The following is a 16,345-nucleotide window of genomic DNA, read 5'->3' as shown; positions in this document are numbered from 1 at the left end:
CCGACCGGCAGCGCGCGGCTGCGCCTGCGCCCTGGTACTTGTCGCCATCTTGCCCCTTCTGAGGCACCGCAAACAAACCCAATTCCTGGTGTCTCCTAGTCTTGGCGGAGGAGCATTTTAGATGAGCCCCGAAAGGCCGGGCAGGTGGGTGACTCTTAGGCAGGGTCCTGGGAAGAATTGGCAAGCAGCCAGGGCAGAGGAGTGCCGAGCCAGGCATTCGGAGCCCGGCTTGGGGCGCCCAGCCCCATCCTCCGTTGTTTCCTAACGGGATCGTGGGGCTCCTGGAGGTGGACTGAGGGGAGCTCCGGCAGGCCTGGTGCTGGGATGCCGGGGTCCAGCTCTGGCAGCCTCCCGTCGAGTCCGCTCTGGCTGGCTGTCCGCGCGCCTACTCTTTCTCCGTTGTCCTCTCCGCTGAGGAGGGAGCGCGGCGCGGATGCCGGCTGGAGCCCCTGACACCGGCTGCTGGCTGAAGGGACTTGGGTCTCGCGGGCTTGACATTGGGATCGGCTCTGAGAGGCGCGGGCGCAGGGCCTGGGCGGGCTGCTCTTGTTGTGGTGGTGCGAGAGAGTGCGTGTTTGCAGAGGGGGCGGGGCGGGCATGCCTCCTTGACACTTGAGTGGGGGAGGATTCTACGAGATCCGTGTTCCGAGAGCGGGCTCTGGCAACCACTGCCCGGTTTCTGATGCGCTGCGGCCGGGCGGTGGGTTCTGCTGGCTGGGACGCGTTGGGATGCCGTGACGTGGTGCTCGATTCCGGCGGCCGCCGGCCGCCTTCAGGATCCTATCGGGAGGCGGGGACAGGCTTGTGGAGGGAGAGGATTCCTTTGGCTCTGCCCCTTCTTCCTCCTCCACACCCCTTTTCTTTATGTCATCCTGCCAGCTGCGGCGCGCAGTCCAGTTCTGCTTGCTCTGGGTTGGTTCTGAGCTGAGAGGACTATGGGAAGTAGGGGGAGGGGGGGCTCAACTTCGGGCGTAGAGTCGGAGTTAGCAGCCCCAGCACCTGGAACAGGATACACAGTTATTTTTGTTCAGTGTTTTACTCCTAGGCTAGACAGTGAGCGCATTCATTCATTCATTCATTCATTCATTCATTCTATTCTCCCGCCAGCCATTCTTTTTATCTATTTTGCAAATATTTACAGCGGGTCTACAGTGTGCTAAGCAGGTTTTGTGTGAACACCCAGCGCTGTGTCTTTTTGTCTTCTAGACTAGGGAATTCCCAGTAGGAAATAAGTTCCTGGCATCTAAACTTTCGGCAAGTAATGGTTTAATGACTACAGGGTCTAAATTAATATTTCATGGCTAAGATTTGACGGGAGGTTCTTTATTGAGTTCCATTAACCCAAGTGACACGCTAGGAGCCTTACCTATTTATCTCAAGAGGAAGCTCAGGGAAGTCAACTATCGTGTCCAAGGTTGCACAGGTACACGGGTCTATTTTTAAATTACATGTCAGCCACTATGAAAGAACTTGACATGCACTGTTCTTTAATACTCATAACAAACTGGTAGTATTTACTCTGTTTCAATAGATTTGTAAAGTGTAGGTTCAGAGAGGTCAGTTTACCCAGGATCACACAACCAGTAAATTGGAACTAGGAACTGACTCTAAAGCTTATGATCTTTCCTGTGATAGTAAACTCTTCAATGGTAATTTAATTTTTCACTTGTCAGAAGTTGGAAAGTGGTAGTAAAACATTATTGTGAGACATCTTACTGTTTTTGACTTCTTAACCTGTGGATGGATTTCCAGGTGAGTGGCCTTTGGAATGTACTTTGGTAATTTGCTATTTTGTTTTTACTTCTGGTAGGGAGGACAAGCTCTTTGGGGCTACCAAACAGAAGCAGCAATGCCTGTTGTGTGGCCAACCCTTTTGGATCTCAGCAGGGATGAATGCAAAAGGATTCTTCGAAAATTGGGTATGATTTTCATTTTTGATGAAGTGAAATGATGTTTCATTATTTCATTCTATGATGTTTTCCCTTTCAATTTGGATCATGGTTGTTTGTATGGATGTGATATCTCCTGCTATACCGCAGATCCTTTGGTGGTATAGTCCTCGCTTTTCTTGTTATTTTTCCAGTGCTTAGCATGGCGATTCGTACATAGGAGGTGCATGAATCATCATAATATGAGTATTTAAGACTCATTGAGAGCTGTTTGACTATTCTGGGTCCATTACACTCATATCGCACATAATTCTCACTTAAGCCTAAAAGGTAGGGGTTCTTTTTTTTGGTCCTGTATCTTAAAGATTGAAGGTTGGAACCCAAGATAATGCTGACAGTAAGTCTTGGAGTCAGTATTTGACCTGGAGAATATGATTTTCAGTCACACTTTAGCATATGTGTGAATTATGTACTATTTTTATATTCTCAGTTAATGCAAGATTTGCCTTCTTTTCTAACTTATATTTTATTAGTATCAGAAATAAAACACACTTTACATTAATAATATACAATTTAGCGCTTCTTTTTCCTTATAGTAACCTTTCTCAATTGACATTTAGGGAGAGAATTAAGTCCTAATGCCAAGGAATCTATTGTATGTAATGGACTGACTTCTCCCATGCATCTAGAATGGTGTTAAATATGTGTCATCATTGGTAAAATTTGAGAAAAAGTTACCCAAATTGTTTTCTGTGTTCTTTGATTCAGATGAAGATCCATAGTTGAGAAATGCTACCTTAGATTCTAAGGCAGACTTATCACTGAAGTCTCAGGCTAGTATAATAAATGAAATAAATGAAAAATAACTTGAAAAAGGAAAGCAAATGTGTTGGCAGTGGGTATAAATTACTTAGATAAGGGCCTGTGATGATTCCTGACATCTGAGCATGTTTAAAGCAGTTACTTTCAAACATCACTTACTTGCAGCTAAATCTTTGCTTCAAAGGAAATCTTTGTTGGGAATTCTTGTATTTAAATCAGATAGAATCATCACTACTTTAGCCCTGCCTGCTAATCATTCTTGCCCTTTTTATTTCCCTCAGGCTACTTTGAGGATTTTAAACCACTTCCTAGTATTGTATTTTAGCAAGTTGAAGAGAGTTATTTTTTCTGGGGGTGTGCTGGAAGATGTCAATCATTCATCTCTTTAAAATTTTATGCTATATCTCAACTTTTAGTACTAATTTGAAGATCGTTTTCTATACACTAGCAATTAACATAATTTCCTATCTGCTGATTATAAGCGAGACTCATATTTATTTCATAACTGAAATTGTTACGGAGGAACAGACAGTAGATTAAATTAGAGTTTCTAGGTTTTGGGGCCTGAATCTAGATGTCATATTTTAATATAAAAATGGTAACCCAGTATCTGTTAAGTCTAAATTTATCCCTAGTTGTTCTCATAAATGGCTGAAGTGATCTATGAAAATGGTTAGTTATTCATGTGACCAAGAAAACCCTACAAAATCAAGAGGTTAAAATCTTCATGTTCACTTTAAGCATACCAGTGAAGCTGCCCAGACTGTTAAGGGTATGCATACCTGAAAAGCCACGAAGTATCTGAAAGATGTCATTTTGTAGATGTGATGAGTACCATTCTATCATTACAGTGCTAGGAGATTTGCCCAGAGCAAACAGGAACTGGATACAGGGTCAGTATCCGGAAAAGAATGCTGAATTTTTGAAGCACATGCTTTAACACACAGTGAATAATGCTGAACTTTGGGGTTTATGTGTAGATTTTCTGGTCTTTGAGTATATCCAGGTGAACAAATTAGTTTAGGATCAGATTAACCCATTCATGAGCTCCCGCTTTCACATCAAGATGATCCTACTGAAAAGGAACAAGTTATTCCTAAACCAGAAAAGAAGGTTGCATGAAAAAAGAATGTATCACAGAAGAAACTGAAGAAACAAAAATGTACAGTACAGAAGTAATACATTATAAAATAAATGCAAATTTAAAAAAAGAGCTGTGTGGGTAATGCTGCTGGAGGAAAACAGCTGTCCTACATGGTAATATCATCTTCTGTGACCCTTTGGGAGTGTGAGTCTTCTTAGTGATTTGCCAAAACACTTCCTCCCCACCTATTGGCTCATTATCATAACAACAAACCTTTGAATTGCCTTCAAATGCTAGCCAAAGGTCCAAAGTTTAGGGAAGTTTAGGGAAGATTCCTTATTTAAAAATTAAAACAGTTTTAAGATTAGTTTTGTCCTTTTAAAATAATTATAATAGTTATGTGCTAAACAGATTTTACTTAACTATCAGGAAATTGGTATAGAGAATTTAATTTCTTTATGATACACTGAATATACCAGTGATAGGTAAATGCTTTTTACTTTCTGTCCTGTTTCTCCCTTGTCCTATTTTTAAGAACACTCCTGAGCTATATCACTAACATGAGGCTTTATGGACCAGAGTATAATTGAATAGCTGATTTGGCTAAATGGAATGGTTGAGGGCTTTATAAAAATGATTTGACTATTCTTTTGTTTTCTGAAGTGTTCTTGTTTATTATTTCATTATACTTACTGTTATTGGCATTAACACTATAAAAGAATGGCATAAAAAAATAATACCATATCGGCTGGAGATATAGCTCAGTTGGTAGAGTGCTTGCCTTGTATGCACAGGGCCCTGGGTTCAATCCCCAGCACCACAAATAATAATAATAATAATAATAATAATAGTAATAATAATAATGATAATGATAATACCAGAGAGGCTTAGATTGTAGCTCAGTGGTAGATCACTTACATGGCACCTGTGAGGCACTGGTTTCAACCCTCAGCACCACATAAACATAAAACAAAGGTATTGTGTCCATTTAAAACTAAAAAAAATAAATAAATAAAATAAAGAGAAAAAACAATTCCAGAAATTCAAGTTTAACATATATGAAGATTTGAGAAAACCCATGAAAATTGTTGTCAACAAACGTGAAGGAATTTGGGAAGCTAGAAAGGCTTCTTCACAGTGAGTGAATTTCTTGAAGGAAGTGCTATGGATTGCCTAGATGTGATAACTGGTCAGAGTCCTAGTTTTGTTTGTGTGAGGATACTACCTTCTAGTTTTGTGTATGACTTTTTATTTAGATTTAAAATGAGACTTGACCAGGATGCAGTGGTCAATACTAGCAAGTTCAGGAGGCTCAAACTGAGGGATCCAGGTTTTCGGGTCAGCCTCAGCAATTTAGTGAGATCCTGTCTCTCTCTAAAAAAAAAAAGACTCAGATGTAGCTTAGGGGCAAAATGCCCCTGAGTTCAATCCTCAATTGGGGGGGGGGGGAGACTTAAATATTTGCCATATTTTTTTTTCTTTGAAATAGTATCTTGATCATCATAAATTCCATAGGTCAAAGGGAATTTCTTTTTCTTTTTCCTCTAACTTCCTCCTTCCTCTGATCTATTTCTTTTTATGGCATTGCCATTCTAAACACTTTACAAATGGTAAAACTTGACTTTTTTTCTTCTGCCATTACTTCCAAAATCAGTCAATTACTTTGCCCTAGCAAATAAAACTTTTTAGGCGGGAATCAGAGACTTTTCTTAGCCTGGCCACAAACTACTTTTCCATATTTTTTTAAAAAATACATTTTTTAGTTGGAGATGGACATCATGACTTTTATTTATTTATTTATTTATTTATTTATTTATTTATTTTGCGGTGCTGAGGATCAAACCCAGTGCCTCATATGTGCTGGGCAAGCACTCTGCCACTGAGCCATAACCCCAACCCTACTTTTCCATTTTTATCTTCTTTATTCCCATACATGTGTGAATAAGACTTTTAAAATAGTTGTTTTTATATATTTATATAGTTCCCTTATTCTATTTTAATCATTTTGAGGAATGAACTTTTGGTCCTATAAGTGTTTTTTGTGGCATCTTATAGTAGTAATATTCAGTGAGTAGTTTGAAATGAATTAGTGACTGTCAGATCAGGCTGGGCAGGCAGCAACCAGTGACTATCCAAGTCAATCATTTTACTTTCCTTAGTGTAAAATTCTCAATTGTAAGTTACTAAATGTTTTTGGAAGTTAACTGAAGTAATATAAAATACTATCTACTTTACCCTCTCTATTCTTTTTCCACATTTGCACCCTCCCCTCTCCACTTGGAAACAATTCTCTTTCTGAATAAAGGTTGTGTTTCCAAACTAGAGGATTGTTTCTCTTCTGTGCCTTTACACTGCATGTAAACTGTATCATAATTGCCTAATGACTGGTTTCACTGTAGCTGTATTCTACAGTTAACTCCTCAGGGGCATGGTTTTATCTGGCATATGTGTAATAGAACTCATTATTGATTTGTTGTATAAAATAGTCTATAAATGGGGGCATTGAGAGTATAGTGAATTCTTTATTTGGTTACCCTCAGTGCCTTTTTGTACACCATTCTGGGTCTGTTTCCTTGAATTAAGTATTTCCTTTACTATTTCAGAGTGGCAGAGCCTTGTCCTTCAAGAGAAACTGTAAATGTCCATAGTATCTAGTACAGAGTGAACATTCAGGGTGGCCGTGCTTAGGGTAATACAGTTGGACCTGACATTTCTGTGTAATGTAATTAGGCTACTCTTCGATATAAAGCTTCTTTTTGACAGAATTGTGAATGATATGAACTGAATGAGGCTACTGGCCTATTATTGGTATAGCACTTAGTCTGTAGGCATGCCTGTGTTGTATGTTCCACATTTATCGTCTGTTGTGTCAGGCATTGTCATTAGCAAATAGTTGTAGCAGATATCTCTAATCTGAATATTTATATCCCACCATTCTGTTTTGTTCAAACATCTGTTTCATAGTGTTAATGGCTGAAAACAACAAATATTATTTCTTTCCATTCTGTAAATTGCTGGCATTATCTGAGCTCTCTTGTACAGCTTTACTTAGCTGAGCTTAGCTGGGGACTAGGTACAGCTGAGGTGACTGCATCTCTTCATGTGTCCTTTTTTTCTGGGCTTCGTCACAGATTGGTGATCTTTGGGTTTCAAGAGAGTAAAGCCTCAAGTGCAAGTGCTTTGCAAGCATCTGCTTGCACCCTATTTGTTCATATTCCTTGGGTCAGAGCAAGTCGCCAAGCCTAAAGTCAGTGTGGGAGGACTGTACAAAGGCTACATAGGGAGGCAGGCATGTTTCATTGAGAGCACTTAAAAACTTTTGGTTTTATATTTTAACCAGTACTAGAGACTGACAGTTTCATTTCATAATGGTTGTTTCTGTGTGAAGAGTGAAATTAAGCTGTTGGGTATTATAATTCAGTACATTATGCCCCCCCCTTTTTTTTAAGAATGTTTCATGTTACTTAACTAGACAGTTTGATGGTAGTTTTTGTAGATGTAGAGGATCTTAGATCTGGAAGTTACCTACAAAGTTCCTTTTAGGTAAAGAAACAGGTTCAGAGATGAGAAAGGATTTGTCCAAGATTACACACCTAGTAAGCAGCAGTGCTGGAACCAGAATTTTTGTTCCTGAATTTCAGTTCTGGGGCACTTAGAGTATTCTAAACTACCCAGGTGGCAGGCAGAGTATAGTTTAAGTTCTTAGTCAGGCTTAAGGAATTATTTCAAGGGTACATCAGTGAAGGTACCTTTCAATAATGCTAAGAACTTATCAGCCTAATTATATAACCTAGAACTTATTCCAAGTGTTGGTAGCATGTGAGTTAAAGTTTCTTCAGTGATGATGTGTGAGATTTTTATACCAAAACATTTTACATATGATTGATGTGAGGCAATAGGAAATAAATGCTATAAATTGTAAAAGCCACATTTTAATCTTATTAGATTCAATTTTTGAAAGGAATTTAAAAAATAGTTGCTTTTAACTGATTTTAGGCTTCTAACTCTGAAGTTTAAGTATGCATAGCCATAGTATTAAAATATTAAAGGCCTATCTTGATAAAATAATTTTCTTCTTCTAGAATTGGAGGCATATGCTGGAGTTATCAGTGCACTTCGGGCACAGGGGGATCTCACCAAGGAAAAGAAAGATCTTCTTGGAGAACTCTCAAAAGTTCTTAGGTAAATTATCATAAAAGTTTGGGTGATGTGACTCTAGACATTTCATTTTGAGGGGGTTCATTACTTTTCACTCTAAAGTTGAAGAACAGAGGTATTCAAATTTTTAGTGCTTTGAGATCCTATTTCAGTTTGTGTGCTTCGTTACAGAAAATTGTGTGACTTACCCTTTATTTTGTAATCCACTCAGAAAGGGTATAAAGCAGGCTATTTTAATTTTGGACCTCTTGGGAAAGGAAGATACTTTTGACATAGGTGAAGGAAAGAAAAGGTGGCAGCAAATGAATATAAGATCTAGAGTTGGAGGGAAGAAAGGGATGCAAGGAAGATACCTGATATGAAAGTGGGTGGTACTATAATCTTACACAAACTGTCCTTTCTGCTTTACTAGAGTGGTACTTGAATCCAGTAAAAAGTTATGGTGAAAGGTATTCCTTGGTACTTTTGTCTTGATCCATTCTAACATCTGGAGCGGTTTTTAGAAAATGTTTTCTAAACTGAAATTTGCTTTCTGCATTTAAACCCATTTTGTCTTTTTTTTTTTAAGTGAAAATATGGAAGAGGCTCGTCCTCTTATTTCACATTAATATAGGGGTATTGTTGAGCCAAATTCTCAGTCTTATTGTTTGTTGTTTATGTTTCCTCATGAATTTTGCTTTTTAGCTGTTTAAATGTTTTGGTCCATGGTACACTTTTAGCTTTTAAGTAGTAAAGAATTCAACTGGGAGAGTGGTATTTATTTTATTATTTATGAATAGAATGGGTTTTTCTTTTAAAAAAATTCTTTAGTATTAACTTTATATGTATTCACTGCAGGCAAAGGATCAATATAAGCACATTTTTACCACTGGTAACATACAATAATGTAGATGATAGCTGAAGTAATGAGTAATAAAATATTATTGCCCTGGTGTTAAGTTTCATAGCACATAGCATTATATTGCCACTCTCATTTCTTTATTATATTCACTAAACATGAATTATGGACACTTAAGCTTTAGGAAAGATCTTAGAAGATTTTGTTCTAAGTCCCAAATCTTCTTTTCATGCAGTCAGTCAATCAGCAATCAGCATCATGATTAGGAGGTCATTGAATATCTGTTTGCGTATTTAGATAAACAGAAACTCTGCTAATCTTGTCCATGACCAAAGATTTCTAAGATTTGGAAGTAATGCCTTGATAGATAGCAGGCTGATTTATCTGCCTGTAATTTCTAGTTTACAGCTATTTTTTTTTCCTTCAGTTAACACAGAATCAGTATGAATCCTTTTCTAAGACTTTGAAGCATTTAGAGATATATATTAGGCTCTTGTCTATATCTTTTCACAAAACAATCTTGTTTCCTGCCCACAACAAAATGTTGGTTTAACCATTAATGAAAGTATAGAAGAGAACTGCCTGCTTGGCAGAGTTCTATAATGGCTATTTTTTTTCATAGCATCTCAACAGAACGCCATCGTGCTGAAGTTCGGAGAGCAGTAAACGATGAACGGTTAACAACAATTGCACATAAGTAAGCCATTAGTCATACCACCCTGATTTTTTATGACATAGTATAACATAGTTTTGAAACAGTCTTCCTATTGTGTAGCAGATTCCCGAGTCCTTTATCTTAATAACAATATCTCTATACTCAGGGATTCTGACCATAATGGTAACTGTTTATTCAATTGGTTATATTTTTTGCATTTTGTTAGTAGATAGCTGAAGGCAAGCTTGAAGTACTCAGGTCAAATCCCGTTACAAGGTAATCTCTGTTTAACCAAAGATCAACTCAGGTTAGCAGATGATTCACTTACTTGAAGGCTAAGTTCAATAACAAAATAATATGCCTCCTCAAATTGAAAGTCCCTTAGAGGTTCTTTGTAATGATATTTGATGTGTATGTAATTTCATAAGTAGGCATTATAACTTTGATATCTGGTTCTAATTATTTCCCATATTTTGAGATTCAGAAAACAAGACTGTAAAAGGTATGTTCTGCTTTTAAAAAATATGAATATATTTTAATTTACCTTAAAAAACCAACAAAATGATAAAGGATTCATATCAAATTCATATCAAATTTTAGATTAGAAGTGACAGATGGGTGGAGGGTGGTGGAGGACTGAGAGCAGGAATCAAACATTAATTGAATATGAATGGAGACAGTGCCTCCTAAAGAATAGAGTGGAACAAAATGATCCTTTCATTGTTAATATAAGATGACAGAAACATTTCATAAAATGTTATACTATACTGTTTTTTATTTTTATGTTTTAACATGAAATAAAAATAAAGGAAAAAATTCAGTGCATTTCCATAATGTGATAACTTAAACTTGTATTTAAATCAATTGGCAGAATTTGAATTTACCTTAAAGATCCTTTAATTTTATGTTGTGCTTCACTGTTCCTCATTTTACTTAACACATAAAATGGGGTGCTGTCTTTTTAACAGCATAGTTTGAAAGTTGAGCTGTTAATCCTGCAATTTTGAGATTCTTCAGTGGGAGGTATGCACTGTAGAAATTTGGAAATTTTCCATTAGAGACATTTAGAATTTAGTTGTTAGGGTAACATGGTTGAAACATTCAAATATTAATGTGTTCCTTCTTTAATTTGTTTCCAAACTTTTGAATTGGGATGCTCTAAAAATAATAATAACTGACCTTAGATTCCATTTTGAGAACTGGTAATAGGAAATTTTTGTGCTAGATAATAAAGCAGAAAACAACAGTAGCTTGTGTTCAGAGGCACTTAGAAACAAAATTAGTACTTTAGAAGTGTTGGAACAGTATTGTGGGGCAACTAGTTGTAAGTTGATGCATCAGTGTCATACTTAAAGGATAACATTTATTTAGTCTCCTTTTCCTTTTTTCCCCTTTAAAGAATGAATTTATCCTTATATTTGGGTGAAAGACCAAGTTACAGGTATGCAAATAGGTTATTATTATTTCAGGCTTTTTCTTGTATTTATTTCCAAATTGAAGCTCTCAATTATTCAGGGGCACATCATTCCATTTATTAATTAACCATGCCCCTTGCTTTTCCTTCTCTTCCCCTCCTCCCCTTCCTAATATTGCCCATCCTTTAGCCATTTTGCTGCTTGGGAGTACCTCTAGTCAGAGGGTGGGAAGGGAGAGGAGGTGAAATTTTTAATTAGTCATTTCAGTACTTGTTAGTTGTCCTGGAAAAGATTTGATGGAAGAATTTACTAGTATTTGCCAAAATATTTTTGGATAATATATGGGTTTCTTTAATCTATATGACCTCTCCCTTTCCCTCCTCTCTCCATTAGCATGGATAATTGAGAGTTGGCTTTTATCTGCCTGTGTTTCCTCTTTTTTTCTCTCCTTTCTGATTTCTTTAATATATAAATTTCATTTTTTGAAGAGTTTACTTCAGTGTATAATTTTAAGCTTCTTAGGTCTTTCTATATTCCTGTTTTAATATTTTACATTGTGGTTTTGGTTTGACCAGATGTATTTATTTGGTGAGCCCAAGGGTGAGTGGGGACTGATGACTGCCTTCTTCTGAGAAGTAGCAAAGAGCCTAGTTCCAAAGATTATCTATGGGAGGGCTTCATACTCTGAGTTTGAAAAAACAACTAGAGGAATGCATCTGAACTGCCTACATTCCCTTTCTCCTCTCTTTTCCCTCCCCCACTGACTACAGCAGTTTAGGCCAGAAAGAATGTGGTTGAAAGGTGATTGGAAAGCCCAGAAGAGATTGAGCACAAAGGAAGGAGAACAAAGGGATCGAAAGTGCAGTGTCTGGGATCAAAGTGAAGCCATGCTTGTGGTTTAAAGCATAGCACGCGTTTATTGTTTAGCACCAGGCCACTTATTAAGTTTGATACTATAATTCAGTTTTGAATTATAACAGAATATTAAAGCTTCAGATTTTGTTGTTGTTGTTGTTGTTGGGCCATTCTTGCCTGCTTCATCTCTACAGTAAGAATAAAGTGGCTGTCTGGAATTTCTGCCCTCTTTAATCCTTTCACCATCAGTCACATGTTCCCAGGATACTTGTGTTTCTATATGAGGATGAGAATTTCTTATTGGTGGTACCCAACACACCAAAGGATTGATGTGAGGGTCAAGGTAGTTTCATTAGTATCATTTTAGATTTCTTAGAATAAGGCCTAGAGCAAGGTTTCCACCTTCCTTTGTCCTACTTAGTATAAATAGAGAGGCATGCTTACATCTACACCAAGATATCCCGTGAAGCCCTTCAGTAAGATATTCACAGTTTGTAAATTCAGTTTAGATGACTTGTGTAAACTAATGCATATTTACACCTTCATTACTAAGCAAATAGGAATTTTGATCTAATTCTAACACAGTATTTAATATTTCACTTACTTAAAAAAGTTTGAGCATGCTTGCATGAGTGGAAATTTGGAAGATTTATAGATCTAAAAAGTTGCAGTTGTGCCTTTCGCACCGTAAGTTTGTCTTTTCAATAGCATATATTTATGTGCTTCAGATTATTAATCTTCCATAATTTCTGCCACCATTTAAACAATGCACCAGGTAAGTGTAGATATCACTTTGTGTGGTAACTCACACCACGCAAGTTTATTAGGGATTCTCTAATAAAATGTTAGCAAAATAGAAGTAAGCCAATAAATATTAAGTAGCTTTTAGAATTTTTTCCTTAACCAGTTAGCTATACTCTTTTCTGTCTTATTCATGCCACTTTTGTTTTCCAACTAGTATCAATGTGGATCTTATGTAATTTGTGAGGCTTATCAGGGTTTCAGGATCTCCTCTTTTCTTTGTCTTAGATAGGACTGTGTTACATTATGAGGGAATTTATAGATTTTCCACAGTAACACATGTTGACTCCTCAATTTCTAGAAAGTCCTTTCTGAACTAATGTCCTTCTTAAGCTGTGAAGTAATTTATTCTATTCAGTGAAAGTTGGTAGTCATTAGACAACAGTGCACAAATTGGTGTAAATCAAGGGCAAAAGTTAGACATAAAAGCCATTTGGAAAATGTTATATTTTCTACTTATGTAAGCAGATAATTTCAGCAGCATGTTGTATGCTTGTTGAAGGAGACATTTATTAGTTGTGGGATCTTAGGCAAGTTATTGCACTGGTCTGTAACTCAGTTTCTTCATCTATAAAATAGAGATAATAAGACTATCAACTTCATAGGTTGTTGAGAGAATTACATGAGTTAATACACGTAAAATGTTTAGAATAATGCCTGCTATATATTAAGTCCTTAATTGATTTTAATTATCATTGCTGCCATCATCATTATCATCATCATTGTCATAATTCCACCGCCCACTAACAAGGGCTTTTGTGTAGTCTATCTAAATCTAAAGAATCAGTGAATATACAGAATCTTAAACTCTAGGTTGGGTTGTATAATCTGTGGTTTCAAAAAAAGTCCAGATATTTCTGATTTTGTGAAAAGATCAATTGTTTCTGGATAAATCATTAGGGTCTTTCATGGAACCAAATTAAGAGAACTGATAATGTCTTTTGATATTGCAATCTCTGGTCAGATTCCTGGAACAAAACTTGCTCAAGAATTTAGGGTAGAAAACTAACAGTACTGTCTGCCTAGAGACAGTCAAATTGCCTCAAATCTGTCTTAGAGTGAAGGGTGGTATCAACAAATAAATATAAAATAGCAGCAGATTTCTTTTACCATCCTCATATCTGGTCTATTTTTAATAGGAGATTAATATAATAATATGATGAACATGGACAGTGACACATACTGTCATACAGCTGTCTTCTTCCTTTACTACTTATTAGTTCCCCTCGTTTACTGCCTCAGTTTCCCTTGTTTGAAAGCCTTTAGAACCTCTGGCCATTCAGGCAGTTAGATAATTCTGCAAAAGTTCAGTGAATTCTATCCTTAATTATTAAAGAAAATCTGATTTTTTTATGAGCACTTTTTACTTTCTTGGTTTAAGTATAAAATAAAGTTCTAAGAGTTAGTAGAAATAACATTTTTTATTAGTGAAAACATTTAAATTAATGAAATCAAAATATTTAGAAGGCAAGAAAAATTTCATATTATCAATTATGTTTATTATAAGATTGAGATTATAGAATAAAATGTATAAACTCTAAGTGTATGATATCCCTTGTATTCATAAGTTTAATCTTGCTTGCTTAAAATAAAGCCTCTCCTATTCATTAAGAGTACTTTTTGTAATTTAAAAAGTTATGTTTATTTGATTCATTTTTAATAATTGAGAACCCTTGTAGCAGCATTTTCTCTTTTGTTTAGTATGTCTGGACCTAATAGCTCCTCAGAATGGTCCATTGAAGGTCGTCGGTTGGTACCACTGATGCCCCGGCTAGTTCCCCAAACTGCCTTCACTGTAACAGCTAATGCTGTTGCAAATGCAGCCATCCAGCACAATGCATCCCTTCCAGTGCCTGCAGAAACAGGAAGCAAAGAAGGTGAGTAGAAAAATAATTCTGTATTAGTGATTACTTTTCCCAGAATTTTCAATAAAAGTTATCTTATTTTTCATCTATTTTTGTCCCGGTATTTAAAGGTTATGAAACATAATGGATAACTATTCTGAAACTAAGAACTACCAAGTTTTTAGCCTCAGCCCAAATTAAATCTTCCTTTTATTGAAAATGTGAATTATGTTAATATAAAATTGCAAAAGCCTTCTTGGGATGAATTTTTGACATCAGTGTATCTTGTTAGAAATGAGTAGAAGACTTTAATGGAAGGCATTAGAAAATAAATAAGATGGCAAAAGTCATTCAGGTGCTGGAAAAAAAAAGATACTAAACTAATTTCTTTAGAAAATAGAACTCTCTTTTTTTTTTTGTCTTCTGGAATCAATGGTATATGCCTCCGATCTGTTCTAGTCAGTGTGCTGAAATTACCTGGCAGATGGAAATACTTTCTCATTGTTGTTTAATCTAGTAATTGACACACATGCTTTAAAAATTCTTGAATTCTCCTGAGGCCACTAAGAGTCATATTAAGTTTGAGACCATATTTAAATTGACTGTAGTAGTTTAGGCTGGTTTTGTAAGACAACAACCCTGAAAACAATGCATTTTGTCAGACTATGAAGAATTGCTTTTTCTTGCCTACCCATGGGCTATGAAGCAGAATGAGACACTTCATGCATGCCAGGTTCTCAAGGAAGCTGTATTTGCAGGGAAGTAGTTATTAGTGTGCAAAACTTAGCCTCCACTTGGTTCCAGCTTTCTCTGTTGTTGGAGAGGCATCTTTCTTCTCTTCCCACTTTTGCCTTTTCCACCTACCAACTGTGGTAGAGTGGAAAGAATATATGATTTCCAGTAGTCAAATCTATATTTGAATCTGAGTTTGCCATTTCCTAGTTTTGTGACTGTCAGCAAGTCTTAGCATCTGTGAGCCTTGGATCCTCTCTAAATGAGGATTCGGTGGTGTGAAAATTAGTGATAATGTATGGAGAGGATTTGGCATATAGTGCATGGTATCCAGTAAATGGTGCCTATGAGCTATTATTCTTGCTGTTGTTGAGCTGTATCCCTTCACTGAATGACAAAGAGGTTAAAATTTAATGTTGTCATTATTTTAGTGAGTTACTGTTGTACCACTTGGGTGGCAAATGACTAGTGAGTTGGCTTATATAAAAGAATCTTATCTTGGTTCTTCTAGAAATTGCTATGGTTAGGGAAGAATTATCCATCACCCTGTCTTTGATGCCATTAGTATTAAAAGGGAATACAAATATGTGTCGTTGTCCAACTCTTGCCATGAATGAAAAATGATTTTCATTTTTTTCTTAGTATAGCTTTGAGTTTGATTTCTTTGTAGCTGTGTTTTCCATTGGCAAAGTCACCTGCAGATAAACTGTTAAATATTTGGGGAAAACTCCTTTAAGTGATGATTTTCAGGATAACATCTTTTAATCCATGGACCTAATACCTAATACTGGCCTCTAATCTCTGATCACATGAAAATAATAAAATTGGCCTGCAATAAAAATAATTTTTCTGTGTGCCTGGGCAATTTTGGTAAAAGTTAACAGCAAACTTTTTTATCGTTCCTTCAGTAGTGGTTTGTTATTCCTACACAAGTACCACGTCAACCCCAACCTCTACCCCTGTTCCAAGTGGCAGCATAGCAACGGTTAAGTCTCCAAGACCTGCCAGTCCTGCCTCCAATGTAGTTGTCTTGCCAAGTGGAAGTACTGTTTATGTCAAAAGTAAGTGATACTCTCAGTGTTATCTGGGCCATCTTGGCTAAATACTGCAGCATAGGCTCCAATTAGATCTGCTTCCTGGAATAAATCATCAGGCCACTATTAGCAGTGGTTAGTTTTCAAAGATTCTAAAGAATTCCTTTCTTACATGTGACCAGGAATATACTGCTTTCAAATCAGTTCTGGGGTTTGAA

General features: G+C 36.7%; 1 protein-coding gene across 10 annotated transcripts in view; it reads left to right on the top strand.

Moving 5' to 3' along the window:
• The first annotated feature begins 31 nt into the window (after window positions 1-31).
• EMSY (EMSY transcriptional repressor, BRCA2 interacting) overlaps window positions 32-16,345 on the top strand; it is a 93,286-nt gene continuing 76,972 nt past the window's right edge. For 5 of the 10 annotated variants that reach the window (XM_081279282.1, XM_081279279.1, XM_081279274.1 and 2 more), the window contains exons 1-7: window positions 32-144; window positions 1,811-1,919; window positions 7,878-7,977; window positions 9,414-9,488; window positions 10,846-10,887; window positions 14,219-14,394; window positions 16,002-16,154. In XM_081279282.1, coding sequence (XP_081135408.1) covers window positions 1,850-1,919; window positions 7,878-7,977; window positions 9,414-9,488; window positions 10,846-10,887; window positions 14,219-14,394; window positions 16,002-16,154 — 616 coding nt within the window. In that variant the 5' untranslated portion in view covers window positions 32-144; window positions 1,811-1,849. The remainder of the gene's footprint in view (window positions 145-1,810; window positions 1,920-7,877; window positions 7,978-9,413; window positions 9,489-10,845; window positions 10,888-14,218; window positions 14,395-16,001; window positions 16,155-16,345) is intronic. The other 5 variants (XM_081279275.1, XM_081279277.1, XM_081279276.1 and 2 more) reach the window with 5 other exon arrangements.

The sequence above is a fragment of the Spermophilus citellus genome (assembly GCF_964194105.1).
Source record: "Spermophilus citellus genome assembly, chromosome: 2".
Taxonomy (NCBI): Eukaryota; Metazoa; Chordata; class Mammalia; order Rodentia; family Sciuridae; genus Spermophilus; species Spermophilus citellus.
Note: the sequence above shows the minus strand (reverse complement) of the source record. Positions and strands in the feature narration are given on the sequence as shown.